Below are 17,341 nucleotides of genomic sequence, written 5' to 3'. Positions count from 1 at the left end.
ATATATATATATATATATATCTTGAGTATATTTTTAATAAACCACAATCTATAAATGGATAAAAGGAAATGATCTAATTATCCCCTTAACACCATGGCTCTAGTGTTGATGTTCTATGACAGGGGTCTGCAAGTAAAATTTAAAGAGGTCCACTTAGGAAACATTTCTTGTAGATAGATCAAAACTAGATAAAGGAGGATCCACTAGCCCTCGTTAGCTTCTTCCACAAATCAAACATCTAAACAAATGTTTAAAGTTTTTCAGTCTGTCCGGGTTGCATTTCAAAACTTCACACAGAGGAACATTGTCTCTGCTAAACTTTCTGAACAGATTCCTGCCTACTTCAGGTAAAATTCCTAAATATGCCTTTTCGGCAGGTTGGCAACTTTATTTGATTAAATATTCGTTCTCTGTGAAATGTTTGTAGCTGGTTTATATGTAAGCTTAAAATTGCTACTTTTGTAATGAATAAATAAAGCATAACCAGAACAACTCAACCACAACCATTTTCCAAGAATAATAATAAACAGGAATCCATCATGCTAGTAACTGGATTATTGTGAGATTATGTGAAACATTCAAGAATCTGTCGCCACATATTAATAAACATGTTGTTTATTTAAATATGTTAGTTTTACATATAGTTATTTGTTATAGTCACATCTGTAATAATGCAATTGATGATGTATGTAGTATATATTACATTCATGTTAGAAAGGTAGCAGGCAGAAGCATTGCTTATTAAAGCCTTAATTCTTTATAAATTGACCCTTATGATACTGGCAACTTTTAGTAATAATCACAAGGTAAAGTTCATTACAATATACTTTTTCAACAGAAAGTACAATATGCATAGAATAATATCCGCTAAATGTATATATACACATACGCATACTTTGTTCAGTAAACACAGTGTTATATGCTTTATATAAACATTTTTGTTTTTTTTTTTATAATTTATCAGATCCTGTAATTTTATTAATTTGAACTGTATAAAAAGTTGGTTAGTTTGCTCCAGATATCCTATTTTATGAATAATACAAAGTGCTCGTTTTTGTAACGTGTATAATGTGTGTACTAAGTATTGGTAATTATTTCCCCATACTTCATTACAATATGCGAGGTAAGGAAGTATCAATGAGCAATATAATGTGCTACGTGTGTTATGGTTGAGATTATGTTTACATTTATTTATTATTGAGAAATTCTTTTAAACTTTCATTTTTAAGTGTCTTATGTGCGATTTCCAAGATTGTTTGGAATCAATTATCAATCCTAAAAATTTGTTTTCCCGAACTCCTTTAATTATATTTATTTGATTTTCTTCAAAACTGCAAAATATTATAGCTTTTGTTTTGCTTTGGTTCAATGATAGTTTGTTACTATCAAGCCATTTTTATATAGTTTGCAGTTCCTCGTTGATGTTACTACTTAACTTATCATAACCATCGTTACTATAGAATATATTTGTGTCATTGCATAAAATACAAGTTTCAATAATTGGGAGACATTAAATATATTGTCAATGTACATGCTAAATAATTTAGGTCCTAATACAGAGCCCTGAGGTACACCACATGTAATGCTAAGGTTACTACATATGTATTGATCTATGGTGACATAATGAATTCTTCCAGGTAAAAAGTGTTGAATCAATTTTCTTGCCATACCTCTAAATATGCAGAGCTTTTTGGTACATGGAAACAACCGTCTCCATGAATCTATATTTGTAGGAAGACTCCTAGTTGTGCTGGGTCCGCATGACCCAGCATCATGATCCAGACCCAGATGTTGGGTCCGCATGACCCAACATCTGGGTCTGGATCAAGATGTCGGGACCCCTGTTCTCTGACTTCTTCCAGCACAGCTACCATCTAGAAGTTTGCGTTTGTCAATAGGTGTGTTATTTAGGCGTCACCGGTGACATCTCAGGAGTAAAGGGTTAATAAAGACAAGACAGTTTAGTGGGAAATGGTACATTTTCTTTTTTAAAACTCTCTTTGGCCTGTTTTCATACATTTATGATTTCTTTGCATTCGCACTAAAGCCAGGTAATGGATTAACTTTGATGTTATGAGATGCCGCCATGCATATTTTCATGAATCTCAGGTTTATTTGTCCAGATTGTCGAATGCAAACCAAGTTTTCCGCTTCTTCTGATCCATTTTATCGCCCAATATGCCCGCCAAATCCAAGCCGGGGACCGAGCCGTCCTCCGGGACAGCGGGGAGGTGGGCTGTAATGTCTGCTGGCAGTTTGGATGATTCGCAGGATTAATGTCCCGACTTCTATTTTAGTTGGTTTCCTTCCTGCCCCACCCCTCCTCCACACCATTTAATGGATTCAGACATCAAAACCTGTCAGTCACACACGTTTAGTCCTGAACAGCTTTCTCTTCCTCTTTCCGAGCGTGTATCTGAAGAAAGGTCTGTTTAAAATTCATGCCATGTTTTCAGAAGCTTAAATTACACAGATGGAAGATGTCTGACAAAGATCTAAGTCTGGCTGCGGAGTCTCGGTGGAAAGTCCAAATGTAGCTGGCAGCTGCCTTACCTTCAGCTGCTTTGTTGTCAGACTTGATTGCTGCTCATTTGACACAAAGTCTTTAAAGATTGTTGCCACAAAAGTGGGTTTCACTCCAGTATTGCAGTTGCCAGGTTTGCAAAGTTAAGAGATGTCAGAGTGATTGTTTATCAGGTTTCTTTCTGCTCCTTTTTTAAAAAAATATTTTTTCCCCAGATAATAATCAAGCAGCTGTCAAGCTACATATGCCTGATTAAAAGCTTTGTCTTTTTTCTTTTAGACGGCATAGAATTGGCGCGGAAATATGCAAAACTCTGATTATGTTTGTTTTTCAGAAAATTGGGAAAACTTAAATATTAATCTGAAAAACAGCCTAAACAGAAATGTATTTCTGAAAACTGATTACTAACCTTTGAATAACAGTTTAACCCCCAGTGGGCTGGAGTCTTTGTTGAGCATTATTTTAATACTTTATATTCTGCTCTACTAATTTACATTAAAAACTGACTTTAGTTGCAATTATTCCACAATTAACCTAAGAAATCTACCCTGAGTGCAAAATTTTGTGTTTTTTTTTTTTTTACAAAAATCTCCACAAATTATATTTTATAACAAAATATCAAACATGTAAAGACAAAATAAAAATGTATAATTCCATGAATAAAAAAATATTCAAAATAATGTGGAAATGTCTAAAAAAAAAACAGAGTAAGCTCCATTCAAACTCACAAGGATTTATTCCAAGGGTTATATCACATAAATGTCATAACTCATGTTTTTGTTTTTAACCAAACATTTCAAAACTATAAACTTTTTAAAACTTTTTTGTTTGATTTTGAATGAAAATAATGCTAATCGGGGTCGGTTTTGGCGGCGATTTGCAAATTCATTAGTAAGTTCAGAGACTTCACACAAAAAAATGTAAAATATAAAAAGCTTTGCCACCCAGCAGCTATGATTTGTTTTTAATTCAAAAATGAGGAAACATGACTACGAATGTCCTGTTTTTGCTTAAATCATATTTAATATTCTGCAAGTGTGTGGGGTTTTTTTGTCAGGGAAATTGCAATTATTCTCAGAAACCAAAAAATAATATTTATTTAAGTTTCTCCACTTAGAGACTGAATTTAGTTCTAAACTTTGTTATTAATGTGCAGATACTTTTAATTTAATAAAGACAAGTAAAATCGAAAGGTGGCAGAAAAGCACGGAAAAATGTAATCCTATTCTTAGTGTTTGTGAACACAAATCCAGTGTTTTTCCTGCATCTGTGTGTTTAAGCGGTTAGGAAGAAGAATCCAAACACAAAGTGTGTTGGAAGGACGCATTCTTTAGCAGCACTCCTGACTAATAGTGGTATATATTTCTGTTTCACCCCCAGTTAGCTGCAGGGAGAGGGGACAGCCACGAGTCCGCTGTGATAATGGTGAGTTATGGCGGCCATGAGGGCAGCGTTTCCCTGCGCTGGTTCCACGTGAACGTTTCCAGGCAGGCTCGGAGAGGTTGCGGCCTCTGGTGTAATTACCCTTAAATGCAGAATTATTAAAAAGCCGCATTCTGCTCTGTCACTGTTAAAGTCGGCCCAGAGAGTCGTCAGGTTTTCCTGTTGTTTTTTGATCAAGTTTGCATGTAAAGTATTTTACTTCTGCTTTAATTAAAGTACTTTAATCATGACTGGCAATGACTCCCATTGAAATATATTGTGTTTTTACATTTAAGGCCACCTACTTTACTCTCTAGTCGTTAATAAAATCAAATAGGTAATATTTTCTTTCCATAACACAGTTTTACAGATGAGTACCTTTTGTTTATTTATTCATTTATTTAGCACATACGTAACTTCACGGCATTAAATAGAAGGACATAATAGGGAATAAAACTATGGAAGTTACCTGATATACAGCAGGTAAACACACAGGGAGGAAGCCCGGAAGGAATTGGTGAGATAAAAGAATTAAAAGAAAAAAGCTTTAAGTAAATTAACATAAGGAATAAAAGTTGAAAAATAAAAATTGAGTCACAACAAACAAGTCTATTTTTGAATTTTGTTTTGTAGATAGCTAAAGAACTGGCGTTGTATAAGAGGTCAGTAGGAGTATTCCATGATTCAGGTCTACGGTATTTTATAGATAACTGTTCTTAACGTCTTTTTTATGTAATTTGGGAGTTTGCTATGTTGAATGAATTTGGTGATTATATGTAAATTAATTTTGTAGTTAAGCGCACTAAATGCGAATGTTAACAGAGTATCTTGAATGTTAAGTAACTTTAACTTATTGAACAATGATGCACCTGGTTTGTCCCATTTGGTGATCCTTCCCATTTTTTTTTTTTTTTTATTCAAAGATTTCACATAAGTAATTAGTAAAGGTGCATCCCCCAGCAATATTGAAAAAGCATTAGTATATTAGCACAGCATTAATTGGACCAGTTGTCGTATTTTATCAATTATTCCAATGAATTTAGTTATTTTCTTGTATGCATGCTCAATGTTTTCTTTCCATGCTGATTAAGTCTCAATGTTTTCCTCTGAATGAAGTGCAATGCTGTTTGCACCTTTTTCTGACCAGTTATGGTTGCAGTCAACCTCAAGAATTTCCCAGACACTTCTCAGAAACCCTGCAAACCGTGCAGTGTTTTCTCTCATACCAATCTGAAGAGGCTTGCAGATCACTCACACTCTGCACTGAGTTGTATTCTTTTCCCCCCCATCCAGATGCATGTATGAAATCACATTTATTGATTAGATTTAGTTGGATTAAGACTTGAACAATAATCCATATTTACTCTAGCTATTCTGTGCTTCTCGCTGGATCATTGAGAAAACTGCAGATATTTTTGTCTCCAAGAAAAAACATTAAAAAACTTTGATCAGCTGTTACAGGTTTCCACGAGAGAGTAGAGCTGCTATATACTTTTGAGATTATTCCAAATATAAATATCCATCCGTTATTTAAACCTGCTTAGGATCACAGGGGTTGCTGGAGCCAATCCAAGAAATTGTGAAGCAAAATTGAAGTGAACCTCGGACAGTTCGGATGAGGGATTACATTTCATTTCTGCAAAAGAAGATTAAAGAACTTTAAAAAGCATTATTGCTTCAACTAGTTTTTATTATTATTTATTCAGACAGATTGCTTTAAAATAAAGCATAAAAATAACTTGCTGAAATTTTTTAAATACTTTTGACAAATATTTTGCTCAAAAGATTTTGATTTTCCTCATTGTGTCATACTATAGTGATTCTCCTGGTCCTTTCTACACGTTTTTCGGCACATAAAAACTCAATCACACTTTCAGCAATCTTGGTATCAAAACGTTCAGCTTGTTCAGGTTATTGCTGCTTCTATTTTTGGTATTCATAAACTTAATAGTTTTTTTTAAATATTGTGCAAAATATGTCTCTTAGGAAATGAATGAGAAAGTCTTCACATGTCAAGTTTTTAAGCAGATTAGCAAAAAGCCTTTAAATATATTCATGGGCCGTATTTTAATCTTTTATAGTAATTTTAGCAAAATTTGAAAATTTGTTTACATAATTTTTAATTGACATACTAATGTTTTTAGCTAAGTTGTTGTCTACTGGGGGTTTTATGGGCTAATTTAGAGTTTAGCTTCAATTTTAGCAACATACTAATGTTTTTGACTAATTTGGAATACTGAGGAATTTTAGGTAATTTTGGTGTTCAGCTAGTATTTAAGGATTGTGCTAGCTTTTTGGGCCAATTTAGCATCCACTGAGGATTTTCATGCTAATTTAGAGTTTAGCTAATAGTTTAGCAACAGGCTAGCATGTTTGACTAATTTAGTTTACGCAGGATTTTTAGGTTATTTTGGAGTTTAACTAGTATATAAGCAACAAGCTAGCTTTATTGGCTAATTTGGAGTTTAGTTCATATTTAACAAACACACAATTTTTTTTTAATTGCCATGTATTTGGGATTCTTAAGCAATTGAACTACATTTTTTTAAAGAAATTTGGGTCAACTTCAACACTCTTTCAAAGTTCCAGCCTTTTAGCAATTTTAACAATTTGCAAATAGCTTTTGCATTTTAAGCAAATCCCTTCAGCAATTAAAGTAAATTGCATCATGATTTTCAGTAAAAAAAACTTTAACACTAGCATTATCGCAAGTAATGCAACTTTTCTAGTTTCAATTTACTTTTCCCTCCATTATTAAGCTACACAAGATAAGTAAAAATTACAAAAAATGCTGTTTTTTTATTTTTTGCAACCATAATTTATTGTGCACAATCCATGTCCCCCCAGATTTAAAGTGTGTTTGATTATTTTGTCCTGCTGTCTGGTTCCAGCGCTAAAGCCTACAGCCTTAGTAGCGCATGCAAGCCCCTCAGAGATACTTGCTACTCAACTCGTATTACATTCACTTTCTAATGTGAACCATATAAACGTGTGAGTCTTATCAGTATCACTGTAAGATCTTTAAAGGAAACACCTGGAGGAGGAAGTATCTAGTCACTCTCCTAATTATAGCATCTTGTGTGTTTCCGTGTGTGAGCGTGCACAGAAACAAGCTGTCCCATCAGAGTATCGCTGCATGGAGGAAAAATGAGCAGATGTTTATTTTACTCATGGGCTGCACGATACTATAAAGCTGCAATATTTATGTTCACAGAGTCACATCAAGATAGACATGAGCAGAAGTCAGCCGTGTGCAAGTACCGACCTGGAGGAGCCTGAGTACGATGTGGTGGACAACCACGAGGGGACATTCAATGTACACATCCTCCCGGCGAGACCAATCAACGAAGATAGATTATATGCAGGTATGAACAGGGTCTGTCATTTTAGATCTAGATCTTAATTGTTGTTGTATAATACTGGTGTTCAGTTCAAACGTCTGTTTTTTCACTTTTCTAACCTTTAATTCTGTTTTCGTTAGAGACATTTATCAAGAAGTTTTATTACTTTTAAATTGCAAAAATTGTTAAATCTAAATAAGAAATGTCTGCATGCATGCAGGGGTGGACTTACCATTAGGCAAAGGTAGGCAATTGCCCAAGGTGTTGGGGGCCCCCCTTTAAAAAAAAGTCTAATATAATAATTTCGACTATTTAAATCTGTCATTAAAAACCCAAACGGAATTTGACTGCTCAGTGCTCTGACCTCCCCCGTCCCTGTGTAGCAAAGGACTATTCCGTCAACAACAGGTTAGCAGAGAGAGAATCTTTAAAGATTTTTTTTAAAAGTACTAGGATGAAGAAAAGTTCTCTGAGATGATATGAAAATTATCATTATACTTCTGATGCAAGAAAAGAAAAGAAAAACATCTCACACAAAATTCCAACATTGTAAGTAAAAACGCCGACAAATTTACTGTCTAGATAGTAAAAGAAAACAGGAAGAAGAATAACAGAACTCAAAATAAAGATGAAGAAAGTTAAGAATGAGAAAAGGGACAAAAAAGGGAGGAAAAGCATAAAGAAATTTGCAATTTCGAGATTCATTCTCTTTTTTTTTAATGGCACTCCATATTGTACAGTTTTGTTCCAACATTTAAGTATTTTAGTTTCTTTTACTTTTATTTGTAAAATTTGACATATTACAGATAAGGCAAAATATCGTCATTTGTTTTAACTAGAAAGTGACAAATCAGCACTTTCAATCAATTCATTGTTAAGTAAAAATATTAGGGCTGTCAGATTTGTCGCGTTAATTACATGTTAATTTGACATGTGCATGACGCCGACAATTTTTTTTTGACGCATTAATCGCGGATTTTGTCATACGTGCCTTTCCATACCGCGCGCGCAGGCGTCCCTCATCGCCCTCTAATTCACCGGCTGCTCTCACGAGATCACAGGCAGGTCTCCAACCACCGAGCTGCTAGCTAGAACCAGCCCGGCGCTAGGACCTGGAGAGCTCCTGCACCCTAACCCGGCTCCGGTTCGCGTCCAGTACCACGTCTGGTGGTACTGGCTCGCGTCCGGCGCCGCGCCCCGAGAGCTGCGGACCCCCGACGTTCCGAACAGCAAGCGCACCGGGGGACGTTTTAAATGTAGTTTAAACAATGCCAGTTATTTGTAGATGAAAAGACAAATCTCAGCTTTGAGTGTGTGGCCCGTCACTCTTTCGCCGCGCGAAAATATGCAAAATATCCCAAAGTTCTGGAGGTTTAAGCGTGATCCAGCCCCAGCATAGCGGTCTGTCTGCCGGCATATTCATGGCGTGAGCTCCGCTGGACACGTCGCTGCATCGAGCTGCAGCCAGAGAACGCGGCGGCAGTAACAGACTGTCAAACTATCCACAGTGTATCCCGCTTTTCTCAGTCTTTAATGTTTTAAAAAACAAAAGTTCATTGGAAATGATAAATCTCTATTTCATTTATTACTGTAGTTCAGCAGAGGAGGAAAAGATTTGGTCCTGACAAAAAATGAACATGAAAGTGTTATGGAAATTTTATTTTTGATGTTTTTTATTTTATTTTACTGAACGTTGATTGAAGTTTTGAATTTAAAATGCCCTTCACTTGCACTTGGGCTTTTGTTAGGCATTTTATGTTACAGCCTTTTATTGTTAAGAAAGTTTATCTCAATACAATGTTACAAAATAAAGTATTTCTGATGAAAACTATTAATTTTGCTAGTCTGGTTTTCTTAATTAATGTAGAACTGCTAAATTCCATGAAGCACACATTTTTTTTTCCTAAAAAAAGGCCACATATTAATTTGCGATTAATCGTGAGTTAACTTTGGACAATGCAATTAATCGCGATCAAAAAATGTAATCGCCTGACAGCTCTAAAAATATCTATATGAATAAATGAAATGGTTTATTTCAAGCAATCAGGTAATAATCCATAAAATAACACTTAATGAATCACAAGTAGATCACTTGAAAGGGAGTGGAAGGAAGCAAACTTATATAATCCCACCCCGACTCGACCATACCATTTTCTCTACATGAATTATCAACATCCGGTTCAGGACTTAATATCAAATATTAATAGATTCTGGCTATTAAGGATCATTGATATCATTGATGTAATCAAATTTCAAAGCATCCACGACAAATCACTTATATTAATCTGTAACAATAATCTAATATTCTCATTGAAAAATATATAATAAGCATTTGTTTAATATTTAAATGTGATTTCAGTTTTTTATTTCTATAATAAAATAATAATAATAATACAATGGTTGCAAAAGGCCCCCGAACTGCTAAGTCCACCACTGCTTGCATGAAAAACTCAAACAACTTTTTGATTTGTTCTAAATATAAAGTATTTTCAGTTCAGATGAGATATATTCTTCAAAGAGGGAAAGTAAAACATCTCCGGTACAAACTTTGATGAGTGTAAAAGCAGAGAGGGTCTGAGGGAGCTCATGCTGAGTGAGCATGATCTGATAGTGGGTCTCCAGAGCTCTCTGTTGGCTCAGACAGACTGAGATTACAGTCGAGCAGGAGTTGAGGAGGAGGAGGAGGAGGAGGAAGAGAAGGAGGAGTGCGGAGTGTGAACAGACTCTTTACTTTCCTGCGTGGATGTGGCTTCCAGCCAGGGGCCTCACAGCTGCAGTTCTCCACCTATGGGACGTACCGAACACTGTTTTGAAATATTCATGTGTACAAAACTCTTCCTCTGTGTTCAGAAGAAGTCTCCATGCAATGAAAAGAATGAGAGAACTCCATGAGAAATGAAGCTTTTAAAACTGGTGTCACTGATGAAAACTGTAGCAATCACAGTATTGTTTCCTTTCAAGACAGGGATCTCCCGAGGTCAACTTCTTCTCAGAACTTTTCATCCGTAAGCTGTCTGATTTGTCTCTTTAAATGCAAGTCCAACTTCATATCCACAGGTCCACATATTCTAATTGATTCTTTCCCCTCCCTCAGGCTCAGAACCGTCCCAGATGTCCGTCCAGAAACATCCCTCGAGTTCCAGGTAGGAATTTGACACTCTTTAAAGTCTCACTTCATCTTTTGATCTATTGTCAAATTGATTTAATTTAATTATGGTTATGCCGTTTTTATCCACATTCAAAACACCTGTGTCGTTTTTGGGACAGTTTCTGCAGAGTGGCAAGAGTTCATTAGAAATTAAAAATAATACATATAGAAGTTTTTAACTAAAAAAAATGCACATCACGAGTTGTGACTGTGACCATTTGTGCAGGGCAACCCCGCCCCCCTTTCTCTCCCTATTGAGTACCTGGGAGTTTGGGGCCCACCAATCCTATTTTCTAAGTGACATATGAGCTCTTTTTTTGAACTGCATTGTTTTATCTGCCCCTGATTCACAACAATTTGACTAACGAAATACTTAGAAATGCAGTTTTTAGTTTAATTGTCTTCATATATGTCTTTTGTTGTAAGAGAAATGCCACAAGAACATGTTAAAAACACCAAAAACATGATTTTTATTCGAGTGGCCTGTAAATGTACCAAGATCAGTTCTAAAACCTGAAGCTATAAAACAATATAGAGATCAATCCAGCATATAAAGCTAAAGTCCGCTAGCTTGAGGCTAAAGTATAATGGGATTTCCCACAGGACGGCTAAAGCTAACGTTCGGTCGACCTAAACATTCATTGCTGACTAAAGGAACATCTTTATAAACTCACAGGCATGAATTTTCCAAATCCTTTTAGGGAAATATATTTTTAAAGTAACCATTTGCAGTCTAAAGCACCGTTTTTTGCTAATTCTTTCTTCTTCTTCTGAAAGAAGGTGTGATCGCCACCTAGTGGCCAAACTGAAACACCCTCCAGGAGAGGGAACAATTCTGCGTATGAGAATCCATTTAACACTGTATGCTATTAATAATCCCATTATTATTTCACCAATACATTTTACAGGATGTGAACTGTATCAGATTAATATAAAACTCTTCAAAACACTTTTATAGATTATTCATGTATTTCTAAACAAATCTGTCGAAATGTGTAAACCGTGTAAACTCAAAATGGAATTGAATTGTATCAAATTGAATTAATTTGATTGAAAGAATTAAAAAAAAATCAGAATCAAATTGATCCAGAATTTGTTGAATCAAATCTAATTGATTCTGGAGATCATTGGCGATACCCAGCCCTATTAAAATCACTTAAAATATAATGGCATAAGTGTGTATTCAGATTTACTTAAAGAGTTATGTGGACTTTGGCAAAAGCTGCAGTCATCAAAGGGAAATCATAGAACTATCACCCAACTTTCAGGGGGATTTACGTAAATTTACTTCAAAGCTCAGGCATAAATCCCTTGTGTCTAAGCAGCACTGAAAGCTGCTTCCAGCTGAAACTAAAGTCTGTTCTGATGATTTTTTTTCTCCTCCTTTGTTTCTGTTTATGAAACCTGTAGGACCCGCTGTAAACAGAGAGCTGAAGCCCACAAAAAGAAAAAACAAATCAAGTAACACCAGAGCAGACAAATATTTTATATACCTTCTCTGTGCCAAGAAAACTCCAATGATTATCTGCTCCTTTTGCAGAGAAGAGTCCCCCACCTGCACCCCCAGAGGATCAGGTTAACACCTTTCATATGTGTTTATTATTCCAATGTGTGGATCACCGACGCTAAACCAAATTATTTTCTGTTCTCTGTTTCTATACCACAGACCTCAGAGAGGTAACTCCTATAGTCAGTATCCATGCTCTTCATCATCAACCTAAACAAATCTCTGACAGACCGAGTCTCCTCTCCCTCAGGTTTGCTCAGTCACCTCCGCCTTCTGTCCAGGAAATGATCGACCGTCTGACTGTGCACACCATCAGTGACAGAGAGTAGGTGCTCTCAAGTCCCTTTGGGTTCCAAAACAACAGCATAGAACATCAGCACCACCTGCTGGTTGATGTATGTATCTTTACTCTTAAAGTTCCATTAGTGTTAAAATTCTGCTTTCTCTATTCCAGTTTACATCTGAGGAGAACTGAACATGTAAGCAATCATATGTGCAACATTTTCTTATGAACATCTCAAGTGGCTGAAATAATTTATCCATTTTTTGTTGTTGTCTCTTTTAGGCAGACTTTGAGTCCCATAACAGAGGTAATATTTGGAGACCTGAAGATGACATTAAAATAAAATTGTTCCCTCATTTTTTTTATTTCTGGAGGTTAATTACTATTTTGTGCACACAAATTTGCATTTTGCTGCCTCATTTTATTAATTTGGTGAGCACAAATTAGTGTTTTGTGGCCACAAACTAGTACTTTATTAGCATTTTGTGGGTACAAATAAGTTGTGGGAATTAAAAATATTAATATGTGAGCACAAAGCACTAATTTGTGAGCACCAAAAATTGGTTTGATAAACACGAAATGCAAATACACGCAAATTTGTGTCCACCAGATATTATTTTTTGTTCAAAAAAATGTTAATCAAATGCCCATTTGTGGCAGAGAAATATTCTACTAACTTGTATCCACAAAATGCTAATATATGGCAATATGTAAGCACACAATGCTGAATTGTGCATACAAAACGTAAAAAAATACCCATTGGTGTCCCTGAGATGTTATTTTTTTGGGTACAGAAAATAATTAACAAAATGCTAATTAGTAGTAATGACTTACCAATTTGTAAGCACAAAAAACATATTTAAGTGTAGACTTTTGTGCATACAAATTGGTATTTCGTGCACATAAAATGCTAATTTATGCACAATAAGCTGATAAAATGCTAATTTGTGGCCACAAAATATTTATTTTTTGGACATAACAGCCTACTAATTTATGACAATGAAATATGTATGCAGAAAATACTCATTAATGGCCACAAATTATTATTTGAGGGAATAAATTGTCTATTTTTGAAAGTCGTGTCCAGGGATCAATAATAACAGGATAAATGCCAAATGTTGCAGACATTTTGTCATGTTTAATCTGTTTTTAGTTCGGCAGAGGGCTGAAAGTGTTTCAGGAGCTTCAAGTAACCAAAGGCATTCTTTGGATTTGGATACCCAGGATTTTGAAAAAAGGTTAGAATTTTTAAATCTCAAACTTATAAACTGTTAATTCATCACACTTTAAATGTGATTTTTTCTTATCGTTTTAGATCACCACAGGACTTGGGTAGGTGTCTTAAGGATCACATTGATCATTTTTCTGTCATTAAGTCAGTCATCATGAGCGTTTGTTTAAAGAAAGGGTGCCGTCGAGACGCCACCACGAGTGGCCGCAGACTAAAGAAGACATCGACCAGCATGACTTTATTCCAATGCAAAAACCACAGGTAAATCTGAAGCCATTTTTAAAAAATGCTACTAAAGAAATTTGGTAAGGTTTGTACCTCAATCACCATGTTTTTAAAAAATGTGGGAAAATAGGTGTTGATACGGAGATGCACTTACTTTAATGTTGATGAGTATGTTTAAACCATCTTCTAAACCTGTTAAATGCCCTTTCTGAGTCACGGGGTTGCTGGAGCCTATCCCAGCTACTGTTAGGTGAAGGCCCTGGACAGGTCACCAGTCAATCACAGGGCCACACACTGTCTTAATAAGGGGAAATTTAGAATTATTTTTAACCTACAAAACATATTATTGTTGGAAATAAACAAAGAAAAAACTGCCGACTTTTTACAGAAAGAATAAAGCCTGGATTTGAACTGAGGCCAGGAGCATAGGCGGCTGCCTAGGGCGCCATCTGGTAGCGGGGGTCCTACATTGCAGAGATTATATATTCATTTCTTTTTCTTTTCTTTCTTTTTCTTTTTTGCTAGTTTGGCACACCACTCATTTCATGTCAAAATAAATAATAATAATAAATTAAAATTTTAATAAAACAACTCAAAAGTCTGATGTAATCATAACTCTGCAGTGCAGCGCCCCTCCCTTGCTGTCTGGGTTGGTGGGAGGAAAGGCACGCTGTTGCCACTGTTAGTGCTTCTTTAAAACTTTAAAAGGTAACCAAACACTAAAGTTTTTGGGCTGTTTATCTCTATAAATAGGAATTTAAAAGTGCTGTCTGTTGGTCATTACCAAATTTTTGACAATTTAAAATAAATTTGTTTAATTCCTGAAATTATGGTCTGAAACTCCGTATGTGCTGCCCCCTACATGTTGAAATTAGGTATTACAGTTGACTTTTGTGATTGGTCAACTGGTGTCCCAGAATTTTCATGTAATCGTGCTCTGAGCTTCAGTATAAAGCCCCGCCCATCGAGAGTTGAAGCTCACCACGCGACGCTTGGAGCTAACCCTGCGACGCTGAAAACAGCGGACCTCACTGTGATGTTGACTCTGAGAGCGGCGGAGGTCGATCCGTGAACATCAGAGCTTGGTTGCTCACTAAACTGTTCCTTGTAAAGCTGGCTAACTGACAGAGAGCCACTGTGGGATGGGGAGGCAGACTGCTTTGCCCTCTTGAACTTTGATTTTTTTTTTTTTTTGTTTTTGTTTTTCATTGAGACAATAATAAAAAGATCCTTTAGTTACCTCAAGCTAAACTCACTGTCGCTGTCAATCACATATCCAGACCACACCTCCTCCGCTCAGCCGGACTCCCCTAGCCCCGCCCTCTATTTTGCATTTTTCAAAGATTGTGACTATTATAAAAAATATAACTTTTGAAAAACAGGTTTTTGGAAATATTGTGTTTTTTCCTATACAGAAAAAAACATAGTAAAGAAAAACAAAGTGTCCTCAATGTCACGACACAAAGGAAACATTCTGAGATATAAAAATTCTAGACTTGTGAAAGACTGTAACATGTTGAGTATATGAGCTTATAATAATAATAATACATTTGTTATTATATGAGAACTGTATTTGTTGTGTGCTGTGGTTCTCCAAGTTTGGTATTAATTGAACTGTTTAGTTTATTAGAGTGGAGGAGGCTGCATGGTGTAGTGGTTAGCACTCTCACCTCACAGCAAAAAGGCTCAGGTTCAAATCCCACGTGTGACCCTTTCTGTGTGGAGTTCGCATGTTTTCCTAATGCATGTGTGGGTTTTCTCCAGCTTCCTCTCACAGTCCAAAAATATGCTACTTAGGTTAATTGGTGACTCTAAATTGTCCCTACGTGTGAGTAAGCGTGTGGTCCTGCCATAGACTGGCGACCCGTTCAGGGTGTACCCATGTTTGCCCAACAGTAGCTGGGATACGCTCCACCAACCCTATGACCCTGAGCTGACATGGATGCTATGTGGAGCAGTAAACATGCCTTTCTTTTTGCACCATATTCCTGTAACTAATGACTGTAAAACAAACACTTGGTTTACAGTTATTAAATGACGTTTGCTTTTAGATCTACTGTGAAGAAGACTGGTATGTCGGGGCCTGTAAACGTACAGATGCTGAGCATGCTTTACACCTGGTGAACAAGGTAAGTTCAGTTCATTTTTTTATTTATAGCATAAAATGTTTTCCACAATAAAAGCACACCAGTAAACAACTTACTCGTAAATTCTCTCCTTCAGGACGGAGCTTTTTTAGTTCGAGACTGCTCTACCACCAGTAACAGTGAACCCTTGGTCTTAGTTGTGTATCATCAGAAGAAAGTCTACAATGTAAAAGTTCGGTACATAGAGAGCGTCAACAAGTACGCGCTGGGAACAGGACAAAGATCCAATGATGTGAGTGAAACTCTTGGGAAGTCAAAGAGAATCTGGTTGGCTGTGACTGACCTCTTCTTTCTTCTCAGGTGTTTGACTCTGTGGAACAAATCATCAAATTTCACTCCATATTCCCCATAATATTCATCAGCGGGAGAAATGTGACCGGGACTAAATACCCGGATAACTGTGTCCTGACATGTCCGATTACCAAACAGGATCTGGATCAGCTTCTACAGTAACACTTCAAGAAGATCGACTGAATGCTTTTTCTAAATAAAGTTTTGGTTTTTTTCAAGGCCATTTCATTTGAAGCTGTGTAGCTACAGCCTGGCTGATTCTTTCTTTTAATCGTGTTTTGGTTTATTTGAAAGTTTTCTGAAACTGAATGTAAATTTGATACATTTTTAATCTTCATGATTAGCTTCATTTATTTAAAATTAAGCAAAATGAAACTTGAATGCAGTCATTTTCTGAACGTTAACATGAAATAAATGTCTACAAATAATCACTTAGAATATACATTTTTGTCTAATTTTGAACACCTTCATATTTGCATTCCTTTCTGCATTAGTTACAGAGGCCCTAGTTGTGTGTATCATGTTATGTGTCGGTAAAGCGCTTTCATGCAGGCTCTTTTTCAGTTGGGATGACTTATGCTTTGCCTGTTTCGGATTGGCCCAGACTGGCACAGGTCCAGTACCTCAGGGTGTGGTACACAGAATAATGTGGCAACTCTGTGAACAGAGCCGCTAACCATAGCAACTGGTTTTCTTATCCATACGAGTCTACCTGCTGATGTTGGAGGCTCTGAACATAACAGTTTAGCAAATAAAAGTATTAGTTGACAGTTTTTTCAGATTTAGTCAACTCTTCTAGTATTTACTTCATTTTTATGACCCAAACATGAGTGTTACTAATTTTGAATGTAAATGATTAATCTGAATACTTCAATTTTAAATCAAAATTTTAATAGTAAACCTAAATGTTTGAAAAATATGCTAATTTGACAACACCCATCAAAGAACTTTATAGAAAGTCAGCCACGCCCACAGCACAGTAAAAGAACCTGGCCAGCTGTTTTTAAGCAGATAAAACAGAAAGTTGTTCATGTGAACAGGACCCATGGACCGTTTCCCTCCTCCACTTTGGTAATGGTCCCTCCTCCCACGTAGAGAGGGATGCCTTCCGGGTAGTAAACTTGTGTCTTTGCAGTACAGTTGTGACTTTGTTGTCTCGGACTCTGATAAATGGCAAACCAAAGAAATGGTTTAGACTAGTCACATATCCAAAAATGCCATA

At 36.1% G+C, this 17,341-nt stretch overlaps 1 protein-coding gene across 1 annotated transcript in view; it reads left to right on the top strand.

The window, feature by feature from the left end:
- Positions 1–16,566, top strand: part of LOC112153505 (cytokine-dependent hematopoietic cell linker) — a 16,987-nt gene extending 421 nt beyond the window's left edge. Inside the window, exons 2-17 of the mRNA XM_024283775.2 lie at positions 3,905–3,949; positions 7,161–7,311; positions 10,249–10,292; positions 10,382–10,430; positions 11,846–11,896; positions 11,976–12,010; positions 12,102–12,112; positions 12,193–12,267; positions 12,397–12,421; positions 12,508–12,532; positions 13,379–13,463; positions 13,541–13,557; positions 13,629–13,717; positions 15,733–15,810; positions 15,905–16,060; positions 16,129–16,566. Of these exons, the coding sequence (XP_024139543.1) occupies positions 3,947–3,949; positions 7,161–7,311; positions 10,249–10,292; positions 10,382–10,430; positions 11,846–11,896; positions 11,976–12,010; positions 12,102–12,112; positions 12,193–12,267; positions 12,397–12,421; positions 12,508–12,532; positions 13,379–13,463; positions 13,541–13,557; positions 13,629–13,717; positions 15,733–15,810; positions 15,905–16,060; positions 16,129–16,281 (1,047 nt within the window). The 5' untranslated portion in view covers positions 3,905–3,946 and the 3' untranslated portion in view covers positions 16,282–16,566. The remainder of the gene's footprint in view (positions 1–3,904; positions 3,950–7,160; positions 7,312–10,248; positions 10,293–10,381; positions 10,431–11,845; positions 11,897–11,975; positions 12,011–12,101; positions 12,113–12,192; positions 12,268–12,396; positions 12,422–12,507; positions 12,533–13,378; positions 13,464–13,540; positions 13,558–13,628; positions 13,718–15,732; positions 15,811–15,904; positions 16,061–16,128) is intronic.
- The last annotated feature ends 775 nt before the right edge of the window (positions 16,567–17,341 follow it).

Source organism: Oryzias melastigma, linkage group LG10, assembly GCF_002922805.2.
Source record: "Oryzias melastigma strain HK-1 linkage group LG10, ASM292280v2, whole genome shotgun sequence".
Lineage (NCBI taxonomy): Eukaryota > Metazoa > Chordata > Actinopteri > Beloniformes > Adrianichthyidae > Oryzias > Oryzias melastigma.
This window is presented reverse-complemented; position numbering and strand designations above follow the sequence as displayed.